Source organism: Saccharomyces eubayanus, chromosome II (assembly GCF_001298625.1).
Source record: "Saccharomyces eubayanus strain FM1318 chromosome II, whole genome shotgun sequence".
Classification (NCBI taxonomy): Eukaryota; Fungi; Ascomycota; class Saccharomycetes; order Saccharomycetales; family Saccharomycetaceae; genus Saccharomyces; species Saccharomyces eubayanus.
This window is the reverse complement of record NC_030977.1, coordinates 194,792-206,377: the sequence shown is the minus strand read 5'-3', so window position 1 is coordinate 206,377 and position 11,586 is coordinate 194,792. Positions and strand designations below refer to the sequence as shown.

Below are 11,586 nucleotides of genomic sequence, written 5' to 3'. Positions count from 1 at the left end.
AGCGGCTTCGTCTGTGCCACGATGGCGCCGTGGTCAAATCGGTCCGGGTGCAGCGTCTGCACAGTCACTCCCGTGCACAGGTCGCCCTCCAGCAGCGCGCGCTGGATCGGTGCGCTGCCCTTGTGTCTGGGCAACAGCGATGGATGAACGTTCAGTGCCAGCGGCACCGCACGGATTAGGTCCCCCGGAATCAACTTCCCGAACGAGACCGCAATGATCGCGTTGAACGGGCCGCCGTCCGCAGAGCTCCCTGGGCGGCTGTGACTGGTCAACTTGCCCAGCGCTAGCATGTCCTGTTTGGTGTCGCATGTAATCGGGCGTGGCAACTGGAGTTTGCTGGCCATGTCGAAGATGGGCGGGTATTTCAAAATAGACTTCTGTCTACCGCACCACTTGGGCGACCTGGTCACCACTTGGATCTTTCCAACGACGTGGTCGCCATTTGTTTGGCGTAGTTCGTTGAGCGCCTGCAAAGAGAAGTTGCTGAACGTGTCGCTGCCAAAGAAGAGCACGTTCAAGGGCTGTGCCGGTCGAGAAACATCGCTCGAAATTCGTCTGCACGGAAATAGGATACGCAGCGGTAGTGTTCTTTTGGTAAGCATTCGTGGTAGCCCGTGATAATCTTCCGCTACGTGGTATTTTAGAAAAGCGCTTACATGCGGTAAAGAGCACCTATTTTTTCCTTCTTCTTCTTCTTCCTCCTCCTCCTCTCGTCTTTTACCTCTTTGCCTCGGATCAGGGTTACCCCGAGTGTTCCCGATAATTTTTCACTTTCCTGATTAAAAAACGAGATGAGCTTGTACACTGGTTGGTGATGGTAGGTGATGGTCCGAGATTGAAAGGAGAGGCGTTTTATGGGCTGAGCATGAGTGAGGGACAACTTCCAGGCTCGAACGTATTAGGCTCGCAATTAGGCGTCGGTGTGCAAGGTGCTAGTCTTTACCGTCCGCAGGAACACTACGATGCGAAGAAACCACAATGGCTAAGACCGGTGGATGATACTCTGCCCGAGCGGATGCTGGACCTCCATGTAGTGGCGAAAGGCGTGGTTTGCGACACTTCTGTGCGGTATGTTTCCGACGACAAGATTCTGCAAGAATCAGATGACGACGACGACAATGATGATGATGATCTCATTACTAGTGATCTAGATGAAGATATGGACGATGCGCAAAACACTTCTGTTGTGGTGAACCCCGTTGTACCTGTGGTACCGAAACACGTGCATTTTTTCAAGAAAGTCGATCTCGACAATGATCCCATGTTCAGCGTTAACTGCGACGCGCCTGTTTCACTCCAGGACTACATCCCTTCCGACTTGCTGCACAATTTGAACCGGAACGGTCGTTTGCAGAGGCAGGACGCCTTCTTTTGGGACCCCACCGTGGCTAACCGAATGGACACAGAGTATATCCAAACCGCATCGGATCTAAGAAACTATAGGGACGGTACGGAAATTATAGCCTACGCCTCCGGCAAAACAGACTCCGTGCTCAATATAGCCGTCTTAGCACGGCAACACACGCTGCTTTTGAACCGGAATAACAATGTGACCAGCATCGAGCTGCATTCGCCAATCAAGAGCATCAAGATCCCAAGAGCTTCCGAATCCATTGGGCGGAGGTCAAACCTGGTGGGAGTGGTCACTGAGAACTCTTTCCAAGTCTTTAGGATCGAAAGTGTTCATTCAAGATCGTGCGATGTCATAATCACTAGCTCGGAACCGCTGTTCTTTGTCGAGATAGACGACATCCAAATAGTGGATTTCGCATTCAATCCTTGGGACTTGCAACAATTCGCGGTCATTGACATACGGGGGAACTGGAATATCGGGATGATACCGAAAAAGTTCGATGAAGATAGTGGGAAACTACAAATAATAGAAAGCCTGCATGGTACGATTTTTGACCCGGAGGAGTTGTCGTCGTGGAAAAGAATCGAATGGTTCTCGCAGTTCCAAAAAATACTAGTCTTTGATAGATCCAAAATGTTCGAGATCGACTTCGTCAACGATTGGCAAACAGAAGTCATCCAGGCGAAGACATGGTCAAGCATACGGGACTATAAGAGAATAGACGACAAAAACGGCGTCTTGCTCACTTCCAGAGAAATCATAATTATAGGAGCCTCAGAGGCAAACGGCCCCGTTAGAAGAATATCCTGGAAGCACGACCTCGACCCAGATGATACGACGCTCAAAATCACCATTCAGAAGGTAAACAAAACCGACTATCTGCTCCTGGTGGCTTTCGTATATTCGATGCGCCATAACCATGTCTACATCCATGCCTTCTCTCAAAACAAAAAATTAAATGCCACCACAAGCTTATTTCAATCCTTGGGACATTCAGCAGTGCTTGAACTTTCGGGCGGGACCCCCACTGGTATAGAGGTACTTTCAACATTGGACCGGATAGACGATGAAGAGGGGGAGCACGCAAATGATCACGCTTGTTTCATTACAGATTTCTCCATCAAATTGAGGAAGTCGTCCAAGATATACCATTACACTCTATCGAACATTCAGACCCCTGAACCCGATGAACAAGAAAAATTCATCGTGACAGATTCTACCGAATGGACGTGGCTTTTCGACAAGGTTGACAGCCGCGAAAGTGAGTGCATTGGGGCACTGACCGCTCAAATTAGGGAGAAAGAAAGGAAGCATGCCTCTCGCATCCAAAATCTGATCGAAAACGAAAGTAGCCATGACGAAGATAAATATTTTCAAGACTTGGGCTATCACTTATCCATGGCTACAAATGAACTACTCCAATCTTGGCAGAGGAACAGAGATGAATCAATTCGTGCTGGGTCTACGAGCTATTCTAAATTGGAAACCCTAATCGAGGATTCGACTTCCTTTACCAGCATACCTGAATTTTCTTCATTATTAGATCAATTTTTCCAATATTATGAAGACCAAGATGTTACCTTTATAGATTTCAATCAACTGCTACGCTTTTTCTTACATGAAGATGTTCCGAATTTGGATATTTTCTACAATAAACTTTTGCAATGCTGGGTTCTGGTATCCCCGCAAGCTGAACTCTATACAAAGGAGATAGTAAAGGATATTGTTTGGAGTTTAGTTAGGCTTGAAAAACCGTCGTTGTTCGAATTGATAGAAAAGGAAATCAGCCAATCATTGAGTAAACCTTATCAGGACATCATTGATTCATGGGATGTAAATGATTTGAATGAAGAGGATGAATCAAGTGATTTCAATTTAGACAGTCAATTTTCGACAACACAGTTTAATGATAGACCTCCTTTTAATATGAGTTCGCAATCTCAGATTCCAACGATTAAATCTTCTCAAAATAATGGACTCGCAAGGAAAAAAAGGATTTTAAAGACACATTCCCAAAAGAGTACTCCATTGTCACAATCAAGCCAAAATTTGAGCATTTTGCCGGACTCCATGACTCCTGCGTTTACATTAATGCAACCTCCCTCTTCACAAATATCGTTTGTGAATGATTCACAGGCTCGTAGCTCGCAAAAAGCCAAGAAGAAGAAAAAAAGAATTCGTGGCTTTGGATAAGCGTGCATCGCTATCCTGGAATCACGACATAAATAACAAAAAAGCATAATTCAGTACATAGGCACTCGTACGTCATTTTATAAATTTTCATTTGCATATTTTCATTCACCAAATAAAGCTTATTAACAATTTATAGAGTAAGTAAAGTTTTGGCTATTGTGTGTTTTTGATAGTAGAAGATTAATCACACGGTACTATCATAAATACAAATGGCGTTTGGGTATGCTTGTGGATTCTGTTTTAAATGGCATCGTATATTGTTCACTGTGTAACATAACTTGTAGTGTTTTTACTATTTTTTTTCGCACTAGTTGTTTTATGATTAGGTATAAAAGGCAATAAAACAATGGAAGGGATATCTCGTATGAATAGATAAACATAACAGTAGGTAACTTATATAATACACTTGTTAATAACCATTTAAATTGTATGATGATCTTTGGGATTCCATTATTTCTTAATGTTATAATATTACGTATATAGATTATACTAGAGATTCTCCTCATGGATTTAGGAATCCACAGAAAGGAATCAATAATTTTGCATAATATTATAAATGATTTTGTTCCTCTTTTTATATGTTGTCATTCATTGATCCTATTACAATATCAATCCTTGCGCTTCAGCTTCCACTAATTTCGACGACACTTTGAATCTTAACTTACTGGTCTTGTAATTTATGTCATCTTTTAACACCGTATATATTAGTAATAAATGGACAATAGTTGAATCTTGTTCCAACACTTGTAACAACAGCAACTATAGAAATCGCATAATAATAATTAAACACAATGACTTAACATATCTTTGTAAGCAATATCCTCAAAGAATTTGACATTAAAAATCTAAATCTATGATTTCGAAATGTCATGCCAAAAATAGACTAGTCCTCATGAACTACATAAATAGGGTAGCTCAAAGAACCATAACTAGATTTACAGAGAGAACAACACAATAAGTAATTGAGATCAGTAGCTTCTTTGATAGTTTTATCGATCCATCTTCTATCAATAACAAATAAGCGCAAGTGGTTTAGTGGTAAAATCCAACGTTGCCATCGTTGGGCCCCCGGTTCGATTCCGGGCTTGCGCATTTATTTTTATTTTCGATCATCCACACAATTTTTTTGGACGGCAAATCAAAATGGAAGCCAAGGTGTTGCAATTAACATACAGAACAGAAACCACTACAACAAGTAAGACTAAGTAACTTCTGTTGCTTGAAGACGTCCAAAAATAATATCATTCCTCTAATATTTTGTGAGAGGAGGAAAAAATAAATGGTCTCTAGCGGGATCGAACCGCTGATCCCCGCGTTATTAGCACGGTGCCTTAACCAACTGGGCCAAGAGACCATGAAATGTATATAAATACAATTTAAGCTGGACGGGTTTGATAAATACGTAAGATGACGGCTCATCACAGAATTTTTTGACAGATTTTTTGTTGACATTGAAACATATGTAGAAAAATATGTATGAGGAACTAGAAAGAAAAAAAAATTATAAAACGTAAAGGAATGGTAGACGCTTGATAGCCATAGCCTTGGAGGTAATCGCCTTGAACTAGCTTGTCAATAATGGTTACTGGAGCTGTCAGAACGGGCAAAAACGAGCGATGTGAGGATAAATGGTAAAAATGCATACATAGCGTAGCTAGGAATGGCAATGATGAAAAAAAGTACCACCAAAAGATGCAGCGCAAAAATGAAGTTTATGTTACCCATGGTGTTTTTTTTAGTTCTTTTTATTTGTTGTCGAAACACTTGCTGTTTCTTTCATGTTGTCCATCTTCTCAAATCTTAGTTTCGTATACTCTGCTATATATAAGTCGCCTACGTTAGCGGCACAATCTGTTGAACGTTTTCTGGCGCTTCTGTTGAACCACTTAATGGCGAGCTGTTGAACTTTTGGGAGCGAGTTGCACACATGGCTATTGCCATACACAACGACTACCTATCTCGATTTATCCATGATGTGTTTTGTTCTTTTTTCGAATGCATACGTTCGTATATACGCTTTCTTTTCTTCTTTTCTCTTCATACCAGGTCAGCTAATTGATCTTAGTCAGTCCTACGCCTTACGTTTTAGGGCTCATAAAACGCCAGTAAGCATATCGCGACTCTTCCCACCGTTGTTGCAGTGGGTTTTGTTCAGCCTTTGGAATACTTGCGTTTGAGAAGAAGACAAGAATTGCCTTGTGGCTCTCCAATGGGCCTTGCAAAGACTGACAAGAGAGCCGTACTGTCGCAGCTGCTGACGGACTGTATGCGTATGGTATCTATATATCAACCTGTTGCCTAAGCGCCCTTAAACTCACCTGTGAAATGGCAGGGCGATGGGCTTGCCTTCAAAACGCGCGCAGCCTAAAGCTGGCGTGACTGAAGGCAATTAGTTGATGGTTAATTTTAGAGCTCGCATATAATTCTCCATGCCTGTTAGTGTTGTAATAATCAAGAGTGGAAAGATTTACATAAGGCGATGACGAAAAGAGCAAAGAAGCGGTATGAGAGTAGCTGCTACGTTGTTTTTTCCTCTCCTACACTGCATGGTACGTTCTTTGAGTTTAATGCCGGGTCGCGCTTTGTAGGCACTACCATAATGTAGTTTTCCTGGGACATGATGCAGCGAACAGACCGTTGCAGATCGTACTTTCGGATGCCACATCAAATGTGCCTTTAAGAAGAATGTATGGATGGATGGTTTGATTATTTCTCTTCTTGATTACTTATTTCATTTGTACATAATCATTGTAAACATATAAATATGCATATACGTATTTGTATATGAGTTGAACGCTTGTTCAGATCCAAACGGGTTCTTCCACGAGTGTAAAACAAGGTACTGGGCAAATGCTTTCATAAACATAAAATCATATCGTTTCACTTCTTTTCTTTTTTGATTTGTTTTTCATATTAGCCTTGGGATATTAATCAACTGGTTCCCAGCTGTCGACCTTCATGGTACCCTTTTCAGCCAGATTTGTGTGGAATTTGAAGGCGTTCTTTAGCATGTGTGGTTCGTGCAAACAGTTGTGCTTCTTGGCATAGTGTTCTGATCTGTCCAAATAATCAGTCAACAAAGCTTGATAATCAGGATGAGCACACTTGTTAATGATTTCACGAGCCCTTTCCTTGGGCGATAGCCCTCTTAGATCAGCCAAACCTTGGTCGGTGACCAGGATGTCCAAATCGTGTTCGGTTTGGTCAACATGAGAGGCCATGGGCACGATTGTGGAAATACCAGTGGGGTCCACTTTGGTGGGCCTTGCGGAGGGTGCGTGCATGATCGACAGCTTGGCATTTCTCAAGAAGTCAGCGGACCCACCCAAACCGTTCAACATACGGGAACCGTTAACGTTCGTGGAGTTGGCATGAGCATAGATATCGACTTCCACTGGGGTGTTCATGGCAATGACACCTAATCTACGGATCATTTCCGGGTTGTTGGAGACGACTTGAGATCTCAGACACAGTTTGTGCTTGAAGTGCTCCCAGTTTTCAAAAGCYCTTGCGAAACCCTTTTCAGTCAGTCTCACGGAGGTGGCGGTGGCGTAATCCAAAGACCCGTTTTCGAAAAGGTCCAGGAACGAATCCTGCAACACTTCGGTCCATACATTTAAATGCTTGAATTGGGCGCCGGCAAGGCCCTCGATGACGGCGTTGGCGATGTTACCGATACCACTTTGCAAGGGCAACAAGTTTTCGGGCAGCCTGCCGTGCTTGACCTCGTCTCTGAAGAAGCCGACCAGATGGTCGGCAATCGCCCTCGACGTCTCGTCGGAGGGAGTGTTTGGAGGAACCTGGTCTCGCACGGTAGACTCTACGATGGCCACCACTTTCTCAGGGTCGACCGGGATGGAGTCGACACCACATTTGTCATCGACCTTTAAGTACGGGTAGGGCTTTCTGAAAGGTGGGTTTACGGGCATATCTATATCGTGAATACCTTCGAACGAAGGCGTGGCCGTGTTGACTTCAATGATCACTTTATCACTGACCGAGATGAATTCCGGAGACCCACCGACGGAGGGCCCGGGGACAATGGACCCGTCCTCTTTGATCGCGGTGGCCTCGATGATGGTATAATCCAGGATTTTGTTGTCGGTTCTTCCCCTGGTGTAGAATCCGTACGTCAAGTCCTGTGGGAACATGGACAAGTGCTTATCGAAGAACTCGATCCTGCCCTGGTTGATGGCCTTCGCAATGGGCTTCCCCACCTGATGGGGGGCTCTCTTAATGATCATGTCGTGCTCAGCCCACCGGTTTTCCTCGGGACCAGCAGATGCGCCTACGAAAAGATTGAACCTCAACTTCCCCTGCAGGTTGTTCTTCTCCACGTGATCTATCAGCGCCTCGGGAACTGCCTTGGGCGTACCGACCCCTGTGAAACCGGACCAACCCAGGTACTGGCCATTCTTGAACAGTGGGATAAGCTCATGTGCCTGTTTAACTTTTTTCAGGTAGGGAGCGTACCTGACTCTCTGCTTCAGCAGATTAGAAATTGTCATCTTGGAAGTGTGAAAAAGCCAAAAAAAAAAAAATTTCGAAATGTGTGGTCTCTTTCTTTGTCTTTGCCGCTATTGTCTACAAGACGGTATTTGTATTATTCTTTTATTTTATTTTGTTTTGCTTTTTTTTTTTGGTTTGCGAACGTAAGCGGGTAGAAAACAAAAACACGGGGAGAGCAGTCCTAGTGTATATATATACTAAGCAACTTTCACTGGAGTATTTGTCCAGCTAAGCACTTACCGTGCTCAACACATTGGTCATCCACAACGCATCAAAAGCTGCCCTGACCTGGCAGCTTTTGATGCGTGGATGGGATTGGCTGCTGCGGTTACGGTTGAGTGCGCGTAGCACTCAAGGCCAATCAGCAACGCGCCTTGCCCACCTTTGGTCCGGCGGGCCACACTTTGCAAGGGATGATGCTGGTCAGCTTAGCGCGGGCCGCCCCTCGGCGCGAAGCACATTTTCAATATATAACAGCCGCCGACCCGCCGTGGTGTGCGATCCCGGAGTTTGCTTGTTAGTTTGTTAGAAGTGTCCTTTTATACGGCCGCGTTTCAGCGGCTAATATGTATACCTAATGTATAGCTACGGTAGTTATATCGTTATATGTATGGGCACGCGCTAGCTGAAGATCTCGTTCCAGATCAGTTTCTTGAGATCCTTGGTGGTCAACGCCTCCTTGTAGTTGTCGAACTCGAAGAAGCTGGGCGGGATACACTCCCCCTCGGGTTCGTCGCCTGGGTCGTGGTATGTCTGCAAGTACGGGTGCTCGAGTGCCTCCTTGGCCGTGATCCGCTTCTCAGGGTCGAAGACGAGCATGCGCTGCAACAGGTCAACGCCCTGAGCGTTGACGCTTGGAAGCAGTTTCTGCAGCGGCACCGCCGGGTACGCGGGAAGCGACTTTATGTATTCTCTGGCACGCGCCGACTCGATGCATCGCAATTCTTCGTCCGACTGCGGTGTGCCGATCACACCGAAGATCAGCAACAGTTGGTGGCGGTAGTCTCTACCAGGGAAGATCGGGCGTCTCAAAAACAGCTCTGCCAGAATACAGCCGCATGACCATACGTCCATTGCCCGGGAGTAACGAGCAGAGGTCAGCATAACTTCAGGGGCCCTGTACCAGCGCGTGGCCACGTACTCGGTCATGCCGTTCTGCTGGCCCGTGGCCTCCGGGTCGTCTGCGCCTGCCTCGTCGATGATCCTGGCTAGTCCGAAGTCACACACCTTCAGATCGCAGTTGGAATTGATCAGCAGGTTGGAGGGCTTCAGGTCACGGTGAATCACGTTCGAGCCGTGTAGCACTTTCACTGCGCGCAGGGTCTGGTATATGAAGTACTGTATGTGGTCATCGCTCAGCACCTGCGTGGAGATCACGCGGTGCAGGTCCGTCTGCATCAGCTCCTGGATGATATAAACCTCGTTGAAGTTTTCGAACGAGTCCGGGCGTTGGATGTTGAAGATGGTTATGATGTTCTCGTGCTTGAAGTGCTTCAGGATCTTGATCTCGCGCAGCGTGCGCAGCGCGAAGAGCGGTTTGTCGAATGGCTCGATCTTCTTGATTGCCACGATCTCCCCCGTGGGCTTGTGCGTTGCGGAGCACACCACACCGTATGCGCCCTCGCCCAGCAGCGACTTCAACTGGAAGTCGCTGGATATGTTGTATACTATTCTCTTTGGCATTCTTTTTTTGTGTGGCTCGGACTCTCTTTTTCCTTGGTTTAGATGGATGTCTACGGATCCTGCTACGTATATATACTTTCTCGAGAACAAGAGGATATGGTATGTAAAATGGTCCCACCTTATGTTGCTTTTCTGCCAACGTTTCAATGCCGTGTAAAAAACCGCATCATCTGGAAACCAGGAGAATGCAGAAAAAAACTTCGAGTAAAAGAATTTAGGTTTCAGCGTGAAACGCCCGCGCAACTCGCAGGCGTTGTGCTTCATGCAGGTACGGTATGGTATATCTTCAAACAGATAAAGCATACGGGGGGACCAAACTCTCACGTGCTACAAGAACGGTTTCTGGATCACGGCACTGCCAAGTCAAAACCATTGCGGGAATGCCGCCCGCCACTACCCTAGGGTAGTATCACAAAGTGAGAAAGAGAACAACGTATTTAGCCTCTCATCTTGAAGCGGTTCCTCTTTAGCAAAGATACACACTCTTTCCCTTGCATATGTCTTTTCGCGCGTTGTAGGTCAAAACCGCAGGTATATCGCGTGTTTGTTTTGCCTTTGAGATGTTTCCAAGCCTCCTCCTATCCATACTGCTGCTGCTGCTCTTTTTTTCGGGTTTTTTATGACTCCAAGGCCAAGGGAAAGAAAACAGGCATTCAAAAATAGGATGCAATGTACGCAACAAACTCAAGCAAGACTCTCCCAAGGAAAGCGTGCAAGAAGGGACGCAATTAGATCTACAATTACTTCATACTGATCTTTCTCAGACAATTCCTTTTCATTTTTTTTCGCTTGTCTCCTCCTTTCTCCTTTTCTTTCTGTCACTAGATTGTATAAATAAAAAAGCGTGACATTTATAGAAGCTCGAATCGACAAAAAAGGCATCTGCTCCTTTGATCACCGCACGCCATGATACTAATTCACGGGCTTTATGCCATCTGGGCACTTCTGATCTTTCCCTTGATCAATGCGGAGGGATTTTCCCCCAAAGTGACCAAGACTATTTCGGAACGTTCGTTCACTATAATGTGTTTTGATGATTCTAACACTCTGCTTAGAACGCAAGATGATTCCTTGGCCATTAGTTTTGATGCTGGGGAAAAGTGGGAAAAGGTCAATGACATTAAAGGAAATGTCGATTGGGTATATATGGACCCCTTCAATGGGCACGACAGAGCCATCGCAACGCCAATGAACGGATCATACTTTTACATGACCAATGATCAAGGTAAATCGTGGAACACTATGTTCATCGAAAAGGATTCTCCGGCTCATTATTGCCAGGTGATTACTCATCCCACAAACAAAGACTATCTTATTGCAACTTGTAGCTATTGTGAAAACCAAGAAGGCAGTGATGAAGATGAACAAGCCGGTGACGATGGCACAACTATTATAGATTTTAGCCGTGGGCGTTGTTTTGATAAAACTTACGGATCAAGTGATGGTGGGAAGTCCTTTTCTGAGATCAAGACTTCTTTGGAAAAGAACGAGAAAAGAGTTTATGGTAACGCTCGTTGTGACTTCATCAAATCTAGCAAAGATTCTAACTTGGGTGACAATGACGCCTCAATAATTTGTCTTTACCAAAATACTGGTTTCGCTGAAAACCAACTCGGACTTACTATTACCGAGTCTCAATTATTTTTAACTAGCGATTGGGGTAAATCGATCAACGAATTCGACCAATTTAAAGATAAAGCCGTTGGTTCCTACGAAGTGTTGAAGTCTCACGTGGTAATCTTGACCCAAGGTGATAGATACAATAAGATGTCTTCTATGGATATATGGATATCCAATGATCTGTCAACTTTTCAAATGGCCCACCTGCCCACTCAACTAAGACATTC

At 44.9% G+C, this 11,586-nt stretch overlaps 5 protein-coding genes and 2 non-coding genes across 7 annotated transcripts; 3 read left to right on the top strand and 4 right to left on the bottom strand.

Moving 5' to 3' along the window:
* Window positions 1-602, bottom strand: FMT1 (methionyl-tRNA formyltransferase; the record flags this gene model as incomplete). Its single annotated transcript, XM_018363419.1, has 1 exon — window positions 1-602. A coding segment is annotated over one exon (602 nt), but the record flags the coding sequence as incomplete, so codon positions are not given.
* A 212-nt stretch (window positions 603-814) lies between these two features.
* Window positions 815-3,547, top strand: RRN6 (Rrn6p; the record flags this gene model as incomplete). The annotated part of the gene is made up of 1 exon (XM_018363418.1): window positions 815-3,547. The coding sequence occupies one exon, from the start codon at window positions 815-817 to the stop codon at window positions 3,545-3,547; it is 2,733 nt and encodes a 910-aa protein (XP_018223547.1).
* Window positions 3,548-4,568: 1,021 nt separating this feature from the next.
* Window positions 4,569-4,639, top strand: DI49_0167. The gene has a single exon. It is a non-coding gene; the product is annotated as a tRNA-Gly (tRNA).
* A 188-nt stretch (window positions 4,640-4,827) lies between these two features.
* On the bottom strand, window positions 4,828-4,901 carry DI49_0166. Its single transcript has one exon. It is a non-coding gene; the product is annotated as a tRNA-Ile (tRNA).
* Window positions 4,902-6,474: 1,573 nt separating this feature from the next.
* Window positions 6,475-8,055, bottom strand: ACH1 (acetyl-CoA hydrolase; the record flags this gene model as incomplete). Its single annotated transcript, XM_018363417.1, has 1 exon — window positions 6,475-8,055. One exon carries the CDS (start codon window positions 8,053-8,055, stop codon window positions 6,475-6,477), a length of 1,581 nt encoding a protein of 526 aa, XP_018223546.1.
* Window positions 8,056-8,677: 622 nt separating this feature from the next.
* Window positions 8,678-10,042, bottom strand: FUS3 (mitogen-activated serine/threonine-protein kinase FUS3; the record flags this gene model as incomplete). Its single annotated transcript, XM_018363416.1, has 1 exon — window positions 8,678-10,042. One exon carries the CDS (start codon window positions 10,040-10,042, stop codon window positions 8,678-8,680), a length of 1,365 nt encoding a protein of 454 aa, XP_018223545.1.
* Window positions 10,043-10,645: 603 nt separating this feature from the next.
* On the top strand, window positions 10,646-11,586 carry DI49_0163 (PEP1-like protein; the record flags this gene model as incomplete). The annotated part of the gene is made up of 1 exon (XM_018363415.1): window positions 10,646-11,586. A coding segment is annotated over one exon (941 nt), but the record flags the coding sequence as incomplete, so codon positions are not given.